The sequence below is a fragment of the Myiozetetes cayanensis genome, unplaced genomic scaffold (genome assembly GCF_022539395.1).
Source record: "Myiozetetes cayanensis isolate MyiCay16 unplaced genomic scaffold, myiCay2020 scf2-11, whole genome shotgun sequence".
NCBI lineage: Eukaryota > Metazoa > Chordata > Aves > Passeriformes > Tyrannidae > Myiozetetes > Myiozetetes cayanensis.
In genome coordinates, this window is record NW_026087411.1 from 38474551 (window position 1) to 38494326 (window position 19776).

General features: G+C 36.4%; 1 protein-coding gene across 6 annotated transcripts in view; it reads right to left on the reverse strand.

Annotated features, from left to right (window-relative positions):
- Positions 1 to 19776, reverse strand: part of RYR2 (ryanodine receptor 2) — a 401127-nt gene that overhangs the window by 242680 nt on the left and 138671 nt on the right. For 4 of the 6 annotated variants that reach the window (XM_050316684.1, XM_050316681.1, XM_050316685.1 and 1 more), the window contains exon 4: positions 14226 to 14246. The exons of the other annotated variants lie outside the window; for them this stretch is intronic. In XM_050316684.1, the coding sequence (XP_050172641.1) occupies positions 14226 to 14246 (21 nt within the window). The remainder of the gene's footprint in view (positions 1 to 14225; positions 14247 to 19776) is intronic. 6 annotated transcript variants of the gene reach the window in all.

Consider the following 19776-nt stretch of genomic DNA (forward strand, 5'->3'; position numbering starts at 1 on the left):
TAATTTAGCCTAAGGCAACTAAATAGCCAGTGGAGAGGAAAAAGCCCTTTTGGTAAGTAATTCAGCCCACCTAAAATCTTAGAATTCTGCCTGCAGTTATACAGGGAGCTTAGAATATCCATGGCTGTAAAACTGGCATTTCAGTCTTGTGAGACGAATGCCAAACAAAGAGACCAGAAAACCCCAAGCAGTGGTGAAACCAGAGTGTGTGGAAAACAGGCTGAATCACTGCAGAACTTGTGAAGTAACCCTGGAACAGAGCTAGAAGGCTTGTGAGACAAGATTAGGAAGGCAAAACTAAACAACTAACACTTGGAATGTTAATGCTGGGAAATTAAATCTTCAGTAGCATGAGAGAACTTGAAAATGTTGCAAGCAGTAAAGACTACAAACAAAACTAGAGAGTGAGCCAAGAAGTTTACGTGTTCTTCTTGCTCATAGAAGTATCCATTTTCTTTAAAAATCTTGATACAAAACAGACAGAATTACCTTTTCTAAGGAACAGCACCCAGGCTCAGAAGCCCGGAATTCTTCTACCAAAAAAATCCAAATAGCTAATGAGACCCTTCTGCAATTACTGTGCTCTTGGGCTGCCATTTCCAGTGGCTGGTACTAAACCCACAGCATTTAGTTACTAAGAATTTAAAGGTGTAAAGTAAATCAATTTACTGACACATGGCACTGAGCTAATATTCCTTCACTCTGCTCCTATCACTTAACAGCAATATCAAAGGGTGAATTCAAACAGTCTAAAATCTGTTTGTCTCACTGTAGCCCATACATATATTACAACAGAATAACAAACAGGAAGTTGAATATACCAAGACATTATATATGTTATACATATTCTAGTTTTTATAGCTTACTTTTAAACCACTACTTATTTAATTGACTTTTCAGAAATTCACTACAAAACAGTAAGTGCTGCAAAAACTCAGGCATGGAGATTAGTATGACTGATGACTGCTGGTACCTGCTCTTAGATAATGATGGCCACTATGATACAAATAAAAAAGACGAAAAAAAAGTAAATTTAAAAAAAAAAAAAAAGAGAAACAAATAAACTTCTTTCACTGACATGATCAATGGTTACCTTCTATTTTGTGCCAAGCCCAAAATAAAACAGAAAAAAGAGTTTATCTAAACTATAGGTTTCCTAAGGTTATCTTGAATTAAAAGTTGCATCACAATGTGAAATTATGCTTTATATAAATATCACATAAAAATCTGCATGTGAATAAATCAACTGGCCAATAAAAAACATAAGCATGTCTTATTCAGTTGAGAACACAGAAATATTTTACTATCTACATTAAAAAGATTGGGAACATCAGTAATGATGACAAATATTTTCCAGCCCCAAGCTAAATGATCCCAATTTTGCTAATATTGACCTGTTGGAAGGCAGAATTAGAAACACTTCAAATATACCTCATTATTAATATTTCTGACAGCACATATACATTATCACTTCCCCAGTAATGGAAAACTTCACAAGAAGGAAAACCAGGCACAGTAGTAAAAATAAATCAAAAATGAATAATATTGATCATCTGCTTCCAGCCTTATATTTAAAACAAACATATATATTTATGGCTAAGGCAATACTTCCATTACAAACACCTACTTTCAAGCACTTTCAGTGTTTTGGAAAAAAAATTGCCCAAGAGAATAAAATTTATCCATCTCTCCCTTAGTCTAGTGAAGATTTCTCTTCCCCCATACTCCTTCTCCTTATCTGCATAGGACATGGAAGAAATAATAAAAATCTTCCTGGTTATTTTAGAGCTGAATAAGTGGAGGAGGGAGGCATTTTTCACAGGTTAAGGATTGTGACTAAGCTTTTTCTGTTGTTGTATGATACAAGGAATGTGAATCATCCTTGTCACTTGAGAAAGAAACTCACAGATAAAGAATAAGACAGACAGCCGAGTGGGAAGAAAAGATGGATAAGCAGAGGAATCATGCTAAGAAAATTCCTCTGACATCATTAAATCCAGCCCTTAAAATAGAACTGCTTATCTAGCCCAGAATTTCTCCCTTTGGGAGTGTGACAAGGAAGCAAGACCATACCACAGAAAAGCAAACTCTTACAGGAGGAAAATCAGTATTTTAGAAGTTGAATTGGGAATAGACATTGATAATTAAAGTAGAAAATAGATAAACAACATATTTTGGTGAAAACTGCAGCTAATTATTCAAATGTCAGGTATTTAAAATGCTAAATGTTTATAGGTTCACCGAGTGATTTGTCCAAAAAAAAAAAAAAAAAAAAGGCAGCCCTGAGAAGCAGAGCTACAGTAAATGCCTGCTGACCTGAGGCAGTGACAGCTCCATCCCAAGGGCTCCCCACCCACCCCACTCAGACACCAAATCATTACAAGACCTGCTTTCCAAAATGCCCAAATGTTTTACTGTGACTTCTGTTATTTACTCATTGTCTCAAGATTTTTGTATCTACCAAACAACGCTACATTCTTACTGAAAGCATAAGCATGAAATGAGAACTAGAGAAACCAGCCAAAAATCCTTTCTCCATAAAGGTGATTCCCTTTGGTCCTTCATGATCTAAATAAACCATAACCGCAATTCAAACTAGAGTCACTGTGGTTTCTAAATCCAAATTTTAAAGAAATTCAGTATGTTTTATTTAATTAAGGTAAGTTTGATGCTGACGGTAAAAATAAAGAAATAGAAGGAATTAAATTGTAGGAATTCAAAGGAAGTATAATACCAAATGTTTAACTTGCTTACCTTCATCATAAATTTCTGTAGATCCATGAGAAGGGGAAAAGAAAGAGAAAATGTGAAATGAATATTTGCTTTTGGGTGCTTAAAAGTGGGATTTGTTTTCCCTGAAAAAGTGAGTGGGATATACTCACTAGAAACCACATTTAAAAGGAACATTTATCATTGCAATTACCATAATTATAGCTCATGTTGGAAAGCAAAACAGCTGCTCAGAACAAGGCTTCATCATTTCTTTATGCAATAGTTTTCTCAGAATTTTCTTTACATTTAATAATACAGCACATTAAATACTTATTGCTAAAAGATAAAAGATTAGAGGTAAAGCAGGAGCCATGCCTGATCGTCTTAAACAACTTGCTCTGCTGATAGTTTCTAAGTACAATGTGAGTTGTAAATCCTGCATTCAAAGTGCAGGGCTGAAGAGCAAGACCACTATTTTAGTAAAACATCATATGTAAATGCACATTAAGATAATTTAATTTAGATTAAGATAATTTAATTAAGATAATTTAATGTTAGCAAGACTAAAAAACTGAGGGCCACATGGCTGACGCCAGAATACTCTGGAAAACTTTAGGTTAATTTTCATTAAGGTTACTCAAGAATAAAAGGAAAGTGATATATTACATGCAATTATTTTCTTTTCTTTGTGAGAGATCTATGGCCACCTTTTCCCCTTTTGACCTCATCAGTTCGTGTTTTGCTATCACCAAGGTTGAAACTGAGGACTGAAGTTTGTCCCTATCCCACATGAAAAGGGAGTCTAACTGGAGAGCTTCCAGGCAATGCTGGCTGCTTTCATTTCATACATGCTTTTAAAACCAAAGTATCTGTTCTCAAAGATGTACAAGATGTTCTAGCTAAAGAAAAAAAAAGTATCATCTAATCAATTTAAAACGTCCAAAGACTTCTCTCCTTAAAATTCTTCTAGGTCTATTTGGTTGTTATCAAAATAGCTTGGTAGTTGTCATGCTGAAATTTTGTTTGCTTTCACTGAGAGGCTGCAGAAACTAACTAGAATTTTTTACTCAGCTGTCTACAGTGGGGTGTCTATAAATTAATTAATACAGAAACAAGTTATGTACACGATTAATTAAAATAAAACCTTTCCTATATTTGTCAATACTGACTTTCACTTGCCAACATGCTGTCAGTTTATCAAGGACATTAGATTCATCAAAGTCTCTTCCAGCTGTCATTCAGCTACAAAATTTTATTCTGGGAACTATGCAACCCCATCTCTTTTAGTATATCACAAGTACATTAAACAACAGCCCTGTGAAACCTTCTGGTTCTCTTCTTGACAATTTATTTAACTGCTGGATTGTAATCTCTTAACCACCTTCAAGTTCAAGTGAATATTTTATATAGCAGCTTCTGGTGTTGGATTTTTTGATTCAACAATTCATTGTCTTCAGTTAATGTATTAAATGAACTATAACAAATGAGACAGAATTGTCATTTATTTGGATCTGTCATATAGTGTTCTTTAGAGTTACTCTGGTTCCTTAATAATTTTGAAAATAATTTACAAATCATTCTTAGAGACAGAAAATTTCATAAACAGTCACCCTCGAGCTAGAAAACCTGAAAGACAACACCTGGGTGAGGGAATTCTGAACACAGGTATCCACCTACTGCTTCAAAACCACCAGGGAAAGAAATACTCTGAAATGTAGTTGTTGCAAAAATGTTTTGTCTCCATGGCAGACACTTAATTGTATGTTATGCCACAAATGTGAAGCAAATGCCCCTATGAAACTTCAGGCCAAGCCTAAGAAGGTTAGGTATCATGAACTGTGAGGGCCACAGCTTCCAGCAAACAACTAGGACAGAGCGTTCTGGATACTCCTGTCATACCATCCTGCAAGAACATTTTCCAAGGTTCTGAGACCAAATCTCTTTTTAGTTAAAGAACGCTTACTCTGAAAAACATTAACTGTCAGCTCTGGGGGAAAAAAAAAAAAAAGGAAAGAGAAAAAAACCAGCAAAAATAATGGACTTCATGTAGGTAACAGGCTGTTACACAGGAAATTTCTCCAACTCTTTCTCTGCAGAAGGAAGAAATTCCTGCTCCTACACAGCTGCTCTCTGCGTCTCAGAACAACAGTGCTCATGAGTTTCTGGGCTAAAATTAGCAATTTAGAATGTGTATTTGAAAACTAAACAGATAGAACAGATATAATTTGGAATTTTTTTTAAGTCATCCTAACTTTCTCTCTTGGTTTTACCTAGCACAGAGTTAATTTTCTTCCTAGAGGCTGATGCAGTGTTTTGAATTTAAGATGCGAATAATAATAACAACAACACACTGATATTCTAGTTGTTGCTAATTGTAGTTGTATTTATGTTAAGTTAGGGACTTTTCAGGTTGTCATATCATCCTGCCAGTGCGTAGCCTGGAGTGCACAAGAAGCTAGAAGGAGACACAGCCAGAGCAGTCAACCCAAACTAGCCAAAGGGATATTCCATACTATATGGAATCATGCTTTGTATACAAAAAAGGGGAGAAAGAGGGCCTGGGGCTGCTGCTCGGGAACTGGCTGAGCCTCAGTCGGTGAGTGGTAAGCAATTGCATAGTGCTTCACTTGTTTTGCATATTCTAATTTTTTCTTCATTATGATTACTATTATTTTATTTTCTGTCCTATTAAGCTTTCATTTTACCTCAACCCACAAATTTTACATTTTTTTCCCAGTTCTCACCCTCATCCTACTTGGGGATGGGAAGGCAGTGAGCATGCAGTGCAGTGTTTAACTGCCTGCATATTTAAAGCACCTCAATCCTTTCTGCTGCCTAAAATGGGGCAAAAAGTGTTGAGATAATGACAGATCTGACCAGAGCATGCTATAACAAATTTGTTATAAGCATTCATTATTATTTTATTAGTCTCTGGTCACAATGTTGATTTATTTGTTCTCAGAGGCCATAGAAATGTAGACTCACAGAATGTTTTGGGTTTTAGGGGACCTTTAAAAGTCATCTAGTCCAAATCCCAACAGTTAGCAGGGACATCTTCAACTAGACCAGGTTGCTCAGAGCCCCATCAAACCTGACCTTGAATGTTTCCAGGGATAGGGCATCCACCACCTCTTTGGGTAACCTGTTCCAGTGTCTCACTGCTCTCATCATTAAAAACATCTTCCTTATATCTAATATAAATTAACCCTCTTTCAGATTAAAACCATCACCTCCTGTCCTATCCCAACAAGTCCTACTAAAAAGGCAATCTGTCTTATAGGTGTTGTGCATGTTCTCAAAGTTGTGTTATGTAACATCTTTTATGAGGTGCACCTTCCCAGCTGCTCTGTTTATCATCTCTAGGGGCTGGATTAGGGTCATTATTTTGTTGTACTTTGTAATACTGCATTAGGATACGATAAAACTGAGGGTCATGAGACTACTCTGGTATTTGTAATCAGCATTGCCATCACCTTCATATTCCAGGAGCCATCTATCGGAAATTATTAATCATTACACCTTTTACCTTTACTCCTCAGAGAGCCAATCTGTAGGGGAGATACTTGCCTCCATCTTCCCCTTTTCCTCCAGGCTAATTACAACAGGGCTTGAGAATTCTGACTATCCTCAGGGTGTTAAAACCAGCATGTTCCTATTGCTGGGTCTCATGAATGTGTTTCAGGTCTTGTTTATGGCTAAACATCTATTTAAGAATACCACCCATAGATCTGCCCTAAGGCTGGGTAGTGACGAGTGTCAGGGTGTGTGGGATAGTATAGGCCTAGTGCCTAGAACACTGGTCAGCTCCAAAATTTTGAAATTTAACCACCAAACAAGTTTAGAATCCTGAAAAGCTAGTAAAATACTTGGTATGCTCTCACCCTGGCAGTTCCAGACAAACACAAATCACTGCAACGTGTTTGGGCCTGATTCAGCCCTTGCCACGCCCTGTTCAACACTATTCATACCCTCAAGGGGAAGAGAAGGTCTCTGGATCTGATGACAAAATAACATGCACTGTGGCTACCTCAATCCCGCCCATAGGCACTGCAGCTGAACCGAAGAACCAACCCGTGCCAGTATCAGTCACCTCTATACACAAAAAGAAATATTGGAAGCAGAAGTGAGGTCGTTTAGTAAGGGATAAAAGAGTGTCTTCTAAGAGGGAGTAGGAGGGGAAAAGTGGACAAGGCAGACTACTTCAAAGTAGGGCCATCACAAGAACAGGAGGAGGAAGAGAGGCAGACACCGATCAGGGAGCAGAAAAAGGAAAAACTCATAAATGAGATGCCAACCAACCCCTGAGTGCGCAGTGAGATGTGTGAAAAGATTTCAGCTGTTGTACAGATAAGCACATTGTCATCTTGCTGCTCCAATGTTGGGGAAACAGGGACAGTAGCCTGGAATTAGAGGGTAAGGAAACTGGGATTCCTTTGTAGGGAAGGAAGCGTTGACAAAGTGGTCGAAAGCGGGGCATAATTCCTTAGTTTCTGGAGGTGACTTCCGTCAGATGAGAAGGAAAGGCATCCCTTCAAGAAAGGTATGTCACCCAGGCAAGTGGACCACCATGGAGAAAGGTATCCAGTACCTGAGGGAATTAGCCATGCTAGAGGTGGATAAATTACCTGGTCAACTCCAGCAATAAGGAGAAAATGCCTCTTCCTTCCTCATCTCAGCTGCAGAAAAACTGGTCCAGCAACACAAAGATCCTACTCCCCACCAGTATGGACCAGTGTCTCAGCTATTCAGAGTAAACTTTCCTCTACTCAAAAGAGAGGATATAGTGGGTAAACATCACCCCGTGGTTTGACCTATGTGACCACAGAGAGGACATGAGGAAGTGGGCTGGAAAATCTGCCTCAGTCCTAGAGGCACAGGTATGTGAGTTGCAAGGAAAAAATTTCACAAATGAGGGTTCTTCCAGGAAAATTGCTCCTCCGGTTTCCAGTTGGTAGTTCTCTGGAGTAGAAGGGCTTATTTTATTCCTGATTGAAGGGACTTCTCATTCATATTTACAAGAAGTGAGTATGCAATATCATTACTAGGACTAGAGGGGTTCTGCCTGCAGCCAGGTGGAGGAGAGGGCTCACTGGAGTGTGTGGATTCAATGACCTGGCGCATCAGACCCAGAGTAATGTAAGGCTCTAGTAGACACTGATGCACAGGGTACTATAATACCATCAATTCCCATTGGTATTTCTGGAATGACAGGGATATTCCAAAACCAGACTGTATTGGAGGTTGAAGTGACCCTGACTAGGAATGAGTGGCAAATGCACTCCTTTGGGACTGGCCCATGCATCCTTGGCAGAAACTATCTTAGGATAGAGTATGTCAAGGACTCTAAAGGATATCAGTGGGCTTTCAGTATAGCTACCTTGGAGACAGAGGAAATTAAACAGCTGTCTACCTCACCAGATTTCTCAGAGTACACTTCTTTTATGGGGTTGTGGAAGGTTGAAGAACAACAGATGACAATCACTACCTCAATGCTACACCAGCAGCAGTATCACACCAACTGAGACTCCCCAGTTTCCATCCATAAACTGGTTCATTGACTGGAGAGCAAAGGAGTGACCAGCAGGATCCACTCACCCTTTAACTCAGCCCTATATGGGCAGTGTGAAAGCCTAATTTATCTTGACCTGAAATGAAGTCACACTGCCGTGCCACTGAGTGCTGCCCTACTAAACACTGATAGAACTTCACTGTGAACCAGAGGCAAAGGTAGCCAAGTAGTAGCCACAACTGATACCACTAATGCCTCTTTCTCAATCCCTTTGGCAGCAGAGTGCAGGCTGTAATTTGATCTCCTGTTCTATTATGTGTCTTTATCTCAAATGAATTTTACTAGTTTTTACAATTCTCTCTCCCATTCCATGGGATGAGAGGAGGGTGTAAGCAGTTTTGTGCTTTTTAACTGCCTGCTGGGTTAAAAACCATGACACATCCACTGCTCTCGAAAAGTATTCCTTGCCAAACATTAACACCAAAATGCTAAAACTAAGAGATGAATACAGACACTAAGTACAACAAACAATTGTTGCACGCTTGGACACTAACTCAGCTAAAAGAAAGAGATTGAATTGTGATGACATTATTTTAGTTATATACAAATCTCCTACTTCAAGTTTACATTTGAAATATTATATTCTACATACCCTAACAAACCATACAGATGTAGGCAATACCCAGTATGAGACACTATTAAAAACAAGTTTAGACTTAAGTGTTAGTAAGGATCAAATTTATCTGCACTACGTAGACATCAGGTAGATGTGTAGACTTTACAGTCAAGGAAGAGACAGTCATTTCTAGAACACAATTCATCTGATCTATTAAGCTGACATTTTCTATAGGATGGGACCAGTATTTCATTCTCTGCCTTGACTATGATTAGGACCTTAAATAACTTGCTAACCCTACACTGTTTACAGCATGAACACCTAAAGCACTTCCAATATCTGAGGAGCTGAACAGCTTTGAACCTAAGTACAGAAGACTGTACTTGCATTAGATATGGAAATTCAATAATCCAGTGGGGGTTCTCTACTGAGAATTGAGAAGCAAGGTACTACCATACTTGGACTTCTGATGTACTTCTGGACTACAAATCTCTCTGTTAAATCCTGCAACACTGAAATCAATGCATATTTGATGACTAAACATTTTGAAAACACCACTTTCTCCTTCACTTCCTTGAGAAATCAGAATGTGCTGTGAGTTTTACATGCACCTGTTTCTCTAGCACCGAAATTTTTTAGAAGTTATTCTGAGAAGGGATGGTGAAGGGAAAGGGGAAGGGGAAAGAGAAAGGGAAAGGGGAAGGAAAAGGGGGATCATTCTATTTATCTTCCTAACTATTCTCTCTTTTTCAAAACAAGACAAATAGATGTAATCTAAAACCTATTGAAGTTTTATCTGAGGACACTAAAAATATGTTCTTAATGTTAACATTTACAGCTGTTCAGGGCCATTATATTACTTGGCTCCTTGGACAGCTTTTGGGTAGCGTATCACTTACTATTCGAATTTATCAGAATCTCACCTTAATGCTTGGGCTTTCTGGCTAGATGAAAAGATCAAAATAGTATTTATACTTTATTTGGAATTTTTTGATAGCAAAGTTGACAAAAATCCTTTAATTTAGAGATCATCTCCTGACTATATCTTTCATACAATTCTTGTAGCATTGCATATGCTTATATAGAAATATCAGACCTTTCCCCTAACCTAAGCAAGAAGTTTGCTTGCAATTCACAGAAATTACTATTGGTACATGGAACACAGCTTGAAATTCTCAGATCTATAACAAGGACTGAAGGAGAAATACCAAAGGAATCCTAGTATACAGTTGGAAATGCTACTATTTTATTAAAATAAGTTTTAGTCAGATGAGCACACAGATTTTTTTCTAGTAAGTAAATGTGTACTTAGAAAATGTTTGGGTTTTGATCTTTTTTTCCGATTATGTAAATTAGACTTGGGCTGCAGTTAGAATAAACTACAATATATAGGACATTAAGGCTGGAATTACAGATGTGGTCTAAACTATCAGTATAGGTGTGGCATTTTAGCAGCATATAGAAATATATCACTATATAGAAATACAGTCACTCTACTTTGATATGCCTGTTCACTTTAACATCATACAGAGCTATCTCCTCCTGTTTTCCTTCATGATGTGTATGAGAATAACTGAGTGTACCTATGTTAACAGTGCTCACATTACTCCCTACACTGAGCCACCTCTGCAGTCTATGTTACATCTAACATTTGAATGCAAATTCTTCATGTTGGGGGATAAAATATTTGTGCACAATTCACATATTTCCCAACTGTAATATGAAATATTAATCTGTATTTAAGCAAATGAATTTAGTGTGAACAAGAAATTTAAAAAAAAAAAAAAGTCCTTATATAATTCATTTAATGCTTGAAAATCATACTGATTTTAAAGTATGGATGTGCAATTAATTACTTTAATAGCACTGAAGACATATTACGGGAACCATTTCTCTTAACAAAGCTTTGTTTTGGCTGTGGCTGACTCCAATGTCTACAACAATCCTAGCTTTTTTCCTCTAGCCAAAATCCATTTGATATATTCACCCATTCCACACTATCCTCAAAGCGAGAATTTATTAACTTCTTCTCAGCCCAAAAGTACTGTAATGAAAGTAATTCTTTTGGAAAGTGTCTAAAGTGTGCTTCCTTACTCCACAAGTTTCTTTTCTCCAAAGAAATTGAAAATTAGCTTTACTAGTGGCATAAAACAGAGCTAACACAGTAACTACTTGAGGGGAAAAGAAAAAGATTTACCATTACCTTCAGCAGAAGAGGTTTCTCTGTCTAAAAGTTGAAGACAATCCTACATCGTTAGCAGAGTTTTGCCATTAGCCAGGATGAACATGAAAATTCTTGTACCTTGCACTCTAATTTTAAGAAACAATACACTTTATTTCCCTTCAGGTAAAAAGCTCTTCAGAGTAATCTGTCCTGAAAATATTCATTCTTGATGGCTCCTTTTGATGCCAAACTTTCAAAATAATTCAGCAACTATATGTAGTCAAATATGTAAAAGAGGGCAAATGTTGGAAACCATAGACACCCAAGAAAATAGCTTCTCTTTACACTGAAGTCTGTTGCACTACTAAGCAATTGTTCTCAAAGCCAAGACAGACATTCAGGTGTTTTTATGAATACAGAAGTGCTTTAAAATTCAAACCCTTCAAGAATACAACACCTACCTTGAGATCACAAATTTGCTAGCATCAATAATTACTAATTCACAGCAACACACACTAAGATTATTTCCCTTATTTCATAAACATATTAAAATAGAAAAAACATCAGGGAGAGTGAATTCCTGTTACTACGCATTGTTTAATTTCAGTTTATTTCACTACTGTAATTTTCTCTGTAAATAGGATATATTCAGAGTCTTCAAATTTCAGTTGAAATTTTGTGAATGCTTCTGATCAAATATTGGGGGTTCCCCACCTTGGTGGTTTAATAAAAAGCAGAAGAGCCATTTTCAAATATGAAATGAGGAGGACCAGGATGGAAAAGGTAAGCCTTACTTCCACTAGGTTTTACAATTGGCAAGATGTCTTTATTCTGTTTGATTCTGCACCAAAGCAGACCTACAAGCCTTCACACTCACACTTGCTCAGAGGCAAAAGGAAAAAGCCAAGGGTTCAAGGAATATGTTAAGCCCATTTAATTTTTACTCAGCTTCAACTCCCAGCACATCCCTTAAGTTGAGTAAAGATTTTGGAACAAAATCACCAGAAGAATTATAGTCATTCAACAGGAGAACAGAAGAACTGGAGTAATTTCTCCTAAAATTTTTGTTAATGCACTTTACAGGTTAGAACAGCTCAAAAGTGAATGACTTTAGCTTATCCTTTGAACGGCATGAAACTGCTTGCAGCAAGGTTCAGCGACTGATTTGCTCATTAATTTGACAAGAAGCTTTCCTCTGGGCTTGGGCTTCAAGGTTTCCACAGATACCTAGACATAGCTGAATACACTTGCATTAGTCTTATATGTCTTATATTGTAAAATGGCTTATGAAGAAATAGATGTATTAAGAATGAGGTGTCTGACCTCAGTGACCATGCAGCTGTACAGCCACCAGCTTTCTATTGCATTAATTCACTATGCATATCTGCAGTCCACTATAATACCTCTGCTAACACTCTGGAATTACAGAGGGAGTTAAAAGCTGCTTTACAGGCCAGATTGAGGTTTCATCTGAGGGAGAATTATTTTATGCGAAGTAAAGCCAGCACCCACCCCTATCAGATCAGTTGTCTGGATTACAAAGTCAGTCTGTTAGGAAAAGCCTTTAGCCAGTATAGCTTGGAATAAAACCTTTAGCTTTGCTCTCATGGGAATAAGTTCTTTTTTAATAATTTAAGGACACATTTCAATGAAGAAGTCTTTCCAAAGAATAATATTTTGATGTTACCAAGTTCTGAATTTTTAAAAAAACAAACAACAAAAACACAAAAACAAACAAAAACCAAACAAACAAAATAAAACACAAAACAAAAACAGCAGATCTGAAATACTACATTTTCCAAGAACCAACTATGAACACTCCAGTCAAAACCAAGCCACATTAGAGTGTCACTAATAAACTTCTAGGGTATAGATTTTCATGCCTTGTGAAGTATGAGGCTATGTGCCTGTGTAATACTGAACATGGTTTTTATAGCTGTGTTTTCTCTTTATAGGAAAATTATTTATAGGAATAAATCAACTGAATCTAAAGATATAGAATGTAGCTTTCTAAATTGTAATTAAAAAGGTGGGCAAACTGAGAAGGGAACCTGACCATCAGTATGGCTTAAAAACACTCAAAATCAACCTGTATAATAATTGATAGTTGTCAACATTACCAGATCCACAGAATACGGATAATGCTGTCATACTGCCACAATTAGCTAAAATCAATAGTTACTTAACTAGAGTTATTGTTTAATAAATATTATAAATATGTATCTACAGCTGTCACATGACATAGATATTTGTGAGTACAGTAGAAAGGGTGTAGAAAAGCCTAATCCACCATTTAAACAATCTACTTACCTGCAGAAGTCTCAGGCAAGCTCTAACTTAAGTCACTACTTACTATACATACGTAATAATCACAAAATAAAATTCTGCAATTTCTGGCTGAAATAAAATGAGACCAGTGCTATAGTTATATTACTGGCCATATTCCAGAAGATGTCTGAGGTTGTCACTGGTCATGTGCAGTTCAAACTAAGTATTAAGAAATCAAGGAGGCCTATTATGGTCCAAGCTGTCAGAGAGGCTTCTAACACCTTCAATGTGAACAAACAATTCTACACACATTTTTATGACCACTAACTCATAGATATGCAGATGTTACAGATTACACTGAAGAAAAACATACGTAAATACATCCCACAGAGGGAAGTTATATCAGATGCCCAAACAAATATGCATGGTATACACGGATACATTAGGAAAGGCCTTAACAACACATTCAACAGAGAACTGTGCTTTATTTGCAAAAATCTAGGAATTTCTTTTTATTCTATAGCAGCTGTTCGCCATCATTTAATGTTTTGTATATTTGCAGCTATACACAGCATTACACATTATTTACTAGTATTAATTATCTTACTGTCATGCAGTTTAGGATTACAGTGTCTATACTGGAAAAGACAGGGTGGGTTACAGAATGGAATTACAACATTAGACAGCAAGGCTCAAAACTGACAGGCAATAATCATACGTTTCTATTACACAATTCCATGATCAAATTAAAAGATAAAAAAGTCATTGCGGTAACATGAAATTTGGTATGACAATTCACAAATGACCAGATTCTACACGACCATATATTCGCCTCTTTTTTTTGAGCCATGCAAGTTGAAGGGTCATGAACACACAGGGTATCAAAACAGACAGGTTAGACTCAGTGGCAACATGGAACATTTGGGATCGAGTGAATAAAAGACAGAATCACATACCCATTTTTCCACATCAACTAGCTGTAGAAAGAAAAAGCAAGAAATCAGTAAATCTCTTTCCTTAAATATACCATATCAAAGTCTATTTTGAAGTTAACATTTCACATTTTTGGAAATGTATCTAGTAGGAAAGAAAATATATGAGTCTAAGTTACTCTCCTGGCAGCTTCTCTTTAAAATGCCAATACCTCACTTTTCGTCTTTATTTTGTGGAAAGCACTTCAAATTCTGGAAGTCCAAAATGTCCATCTAAATATTAGATAATAGGCAGCAAGGGAAGACTGATGCTGAATTAATTCCACAGTGTATTCAGTACCAACCGGTCAAAAATGCAGAACACAGTTTCCCACAAATAGTATTTCCATGTCTTCTTGAGTAAAGCTCTGTCATAAGTGAACATTATTCACTTGAAAAGGTTCCATTGCTGCTGTTCAAGGTTTGCCATTTTAGTGAACGCTGTTAAGTACAAAAGGTAAAATTGGGATACCTGTCACACCCTGACCCGAGAAGCTGCAACGTAAGAGAACTTGCATAAGAACAGAGAACACCACATCAAAATGTCATTCAATTTTCCGATGGGGAAAGAGAGAATGTTTTCAGAAGCTTAAGGTTTTGTATTAACAAAACTGTTTCGAGGTTCATTGGGGAAACAGATTTTAAATTATTTTCTCTAAAAAGTTTCTGGACTACCTTATAGTCTCATAAAGGATTGAGAATAACTACTAGAACACATTTCAGCTACTTCAACAGTTTGTATGGCACTACCTATTAAAAGCTTAGTTGACAACAGCAGCAGTACATCTGAAGCAGATTTGTCTCTGGACTTTGCACAGAAAACACTGCAACATATCATGCTTCCCATGGTTTTACTGCAGGTACATATTGACCTTTTGTTAGCAGATGCCACATAAAAGTTTAACAAGATTTTAAGATAGCTTAGGGAAAACCATGAGTAATTTTAAAAAACAGTAATATTCAAATTCCAACTTGCTTGTGAAATTACTATAATAAAAGCCAATGTATTCAGTTCTCATCTATTAGAATAGTTCCATTCAAAGTAAATTTTCTCAGTTTTTTAATATACACTTCAATTAAAGAGAAGTTTTATATTTTTAATATTGTTCAGTCCTGCTAGCACGTAAAATTCTGATTTGCCTCTATTTTTTTATTAATCTTTACTGTGACTTTTATTATCAAGTACAGTTGCAGGAATCCTCCTAAGAAACATCTAAATGTTTTAAAACAGATACAATTTAAGAATAAATTCAATAAGATGTTGATATATTAGAAAAGTAAGCAATAATTTAAATCTAAATGCAAACTATACAACTAAAATGCCTTCAAGAAAAGAAAATAGGAAGAAATAGCCAAGTTAGATTTATGTACAAGTACTTCATTTTTTTCCATTGTTTTAGATACATTTTTTGCTTTGTTAAAGTTGTATATGCTCTGAAAACAGCATTGCAAGCAACTTGCCTGTGTGACAATGCTAGAAAGAGGTGAAATGATTCATGCTTTATTGCCTGCTTTGAGAAGTGCATGCTGTCCCAAAATGTAAGTGAACAGGGCAGTATTGGTATCAGAAAGAATTTACTCAAAGGTCAACATACATTATCAGTCCTACAAGTAATTGCCTTATAATTGCTGAATTGTCCATTTAGTTTATTTTAATGAACACCAGTTATCTTCAAGAGTCAAGTGCAATATTTGCCAAGTATTTATAAACTCTACATGCAAATTCTGCATTTGAATACTCACCTTTAAGCACAACTCTTAACAGGCTTTGGCATATGCCAAAGGCACCTTTATTCAGGAGTCTCTCAGGACAAGCACTTGAACGGTGCATGTACACTTGTCAAACCATACAGTTTGACACCCACACGACATTTGCACAGGAAAGATTATGAATGCATCCAAAGATGCTTCTGGTACAGCGTGCAGCACAACAAAATCTATGTATTTTTAATTATGGTCATATTCTATAGGCCATAGGCTCTCCACATGGCCATATTCTATAGGCTCTCCTCTGAGCTTCTTCAGAGCCCTCCCAGATCCAGTGTGCTTCCTTTTCATTCAGAGACTGAAGTCACAAGACATGTCTTTCTTACAGACCACTTTGACCCAAGTTCTAAAACTTGTCTGTGCAATATATGTAGACAAAATTTAGTTTGCTTTTACATTATGGAACCTACTCTGGAAGAGATATGACCTTCTAGACATTTAATATCCCATTTAGGGGCAAAAAAAGGCGTAAGCATGACCTTTATTTACTTATCTGGAAATTTCCAGTAATGTATATTAGGTAAAGCTAAAAATAAGTAATATGAGTAATCTTATTTTTTACATATATATATATACACACTATGAGTAATTTTCCTAAAGCAGACAAAATAGATGTAAAGCTCACATAAACAGATACAAAGATATGAAGCAAGCAGATACTTCACAGCACTCCTATATACCGATTCTGCTCCACACCGAGACCTCCATCTTTTGTCTGACTTCAAGACTAGAAGCAACAGGAACCCCTTTTCCCACAGATTTCCCAGTATTCGTCCAAATTCAAGAAACACTAAGATTTAAAGTTCCTGTTACTATATAGGCATTAGTCAATTATCCGGGGGGAAGGGGGAGGGGGGAACACGACTGAAGAAAAATTAAAAACCTAACAAAACAAAGCAAGACAAACCATGAAACCCCTCCCCACTCCCACCCCCCCAAAAAGGTCCACATCCTCTCAAGAAACCAAACACATTAACACAAAAACATAAAAAACCCAAACAAATTCTAACATTCTCTTCTATCAGACCACATTTTGTCATCTCCCTTTTTTGGAGTGTTTAATGCTCCTTAGATTTGGAATTACCTGTTCTTATCATAAAATATTCGGCTTGGGGTTTGCTGAGCTGTTCACCTCTTATGAGGTGTAGATCTTCCAACTGGACTAGGAAGGTTTACAACTCAGGAAGGGTTAGGGGGATGGCAGACAGGGACCAGCAGTCACTTCTGTAAGTTCCCTCTCACTGTGGCCTCTTACACTGTAAACTGCTTAATTATGTTTAACACAGTCTGAAAGAACAGTACAATCATTTATTTTATAAAGCATAGACAATTCTGCCTTGTCACAATAAATCCAAATCACTGGAATTCAATAACTATTCTTCTTCTGGTTCATTTTCTCTCCTGATCATTTAATCACATTGTTTGGAAAAATAAAATGCTTAGGTAGGTATATACTGATTTTTCTCTTTTTCTTTATCCAAAGACTATAGATTTACAACATTTCCTCCAGTAGAGGATGCAGAATCCAAATTAAAACATATATACCTCAAAGGCAGTATGCTACTTAGAAATATTCTTTCCTCATGTACCTGGGTTTTTACTAAGAATAAAAAAAAAAGAACATGACCCTGTCTAACACTGCATATGAAAATTTAGTGGGTTCACTGTTCACTGCCATATGACAGTTCTGAATATAGAAAATTATTATCTTGCCATGAGAATATCAGTTAGCAAAAGGATGAAGGATGTCATATCTCCAGAATTTACTTAGTGATTTTGAACTACTTATACTACAATAATCATTTTACAGAAAGCTACTAACTTGAACTTAAAAGAATTATTTCACTGCCTACTGCTAGAAAGTAGCCATCAACATAACTAATTTAATGAGTTGAAAATATGACACTTCAAACTAGAGAGCAGTATTTTATGGGTAATAAAATGGTATGGCACCCATGTATGTGGATGTCTAAAAAATAGAGGTAGAATAAGGAGAAAAAGACAAGGATTTAAAGTTATATTCTAAGAATCAAGCAAAGTTTAAAGATATCATTTAACATTAGAAAATAATTTCTCTTCTTGAACTAGAAGAGAGTACTTAGTACTACAGAGTCTTAATACTTCCCTTAGAATTTCATATAGCTCTAGTGAGAAGTCCTCAATGAAGAACATACAGACACAACTTAATAATTTACTGCTATGCGAATCCAGAAACTTCAGGGATCTGCACTTGCTGACTTCTCTTCAGAGGCACATCAGAGCTCCAATCTTTTCAAGTAAACTATCATTTTAAACACATTTAATCCAAAATGGAAAGCTCTTTTTTTCATCTTTATTTTTCCTGAACACTGCAGATATCTAGCATTACATTAACCAGACATAAAAGCCAGTTAAAAGAGCAGGAATGTAGTTTTATTAACCATACTTTCCCTTGCCAAAAGGAGCAATGAAGTAAATTAAGAGAAATAGAGGGACCTCTTCATCATTATGAGGAGTCATTCACAAACTCACATTTTAAATCTTGACATAAAGCAAGCTTACAGAACACACGCCAAATATCCACTAATACAGCAATATTGATTGCCAGTGCACAAAGCTGCAAAGCAAGCTACTTTAAGCCATGAAAACAACCTCCCATTCCTAATTCTGGCTTCTGTATTCTGTTTCCTTTCACCTGCTTGAGCAGCATACAAAAACACTAAGGAACTTTATTCCACACAGCACAGGAGAATCTTAGCTGACTATGGTTAATCACATTCTCTACAAATATTCATGATATTTTTAATTATCCACAGATGGGATTGTCAGCTGAAATCTCAATGAAGATATGTATTCCCACCAGTGGATGTTATATCTTCCCTTGCAGTTACACTTTTTTTTTTTTTAATGAAGAAGGAAACTCTTATTAGAAAAAAACCAGATTTTTTTTTTCCATGTCTCAGTTATGGAAACTGAGAACATAAAGCAAAACCTTTGTCTAAAACTTCTATGAGATAAGCAAGGTAAGAATGATTAAAATTGAACCAGAAAGATTCCAAATCTAATTGTATTTTTTACTTCTGTTACAATACTCCATTAGCTTCATAGACACCTTGATTTCCTGAATTTAATGCTCAACAAGTTAATTAATGATATGCCTTCTCTTCCAGCCCAGGCTTGTCTTCTGCTGCAGACTTTTGTCTTCAAGATGCTTCAAGAGCTGTGCTTTCATGTCTATTTAGTTTAACTCCTCTGAATGCCACTTAGATCATAAAAAAAAACCAAAACTGAGAAGAAACAAATTAATTTCTCTTCCCCTAAAGTCAGTTTTTACTGACCATTACACTAGAGAGAAAACTTTGAGCACATTAGCGCTCCAAAGATCATGGTAAGACTGAAAAAAAGCTTGCTGCTATCTACCTCCAAAATAGGAAACTTGTCTAGGATGACAAAATGTTTACTTTTATGCCATACATCCTCATTCCAAATATGGTGCACACAAAAGCACAGCTCATGTGCCAGGGTAGATGTACTTGCTTGTCATAATTATGTGATTTTAAATAGGTAATGACTTTGATCCTGTCCTTGCTTCTCCCTGAGGATGAGCAGAATGCAAAAATACTGTGCCTGCCCTTCTTGATCTTTTCCAGTACTTGCATTTGATCAAAGTACAGTTGATCAAAGCCAACTCTTATTCTTTTTGTGCCTTACTTGAAATGGCCTGCTAACAATCATTTCAGATGCTAAATAAGGTACAATGAGGAGAAAATGACAGTACCTGTTTGTCTGC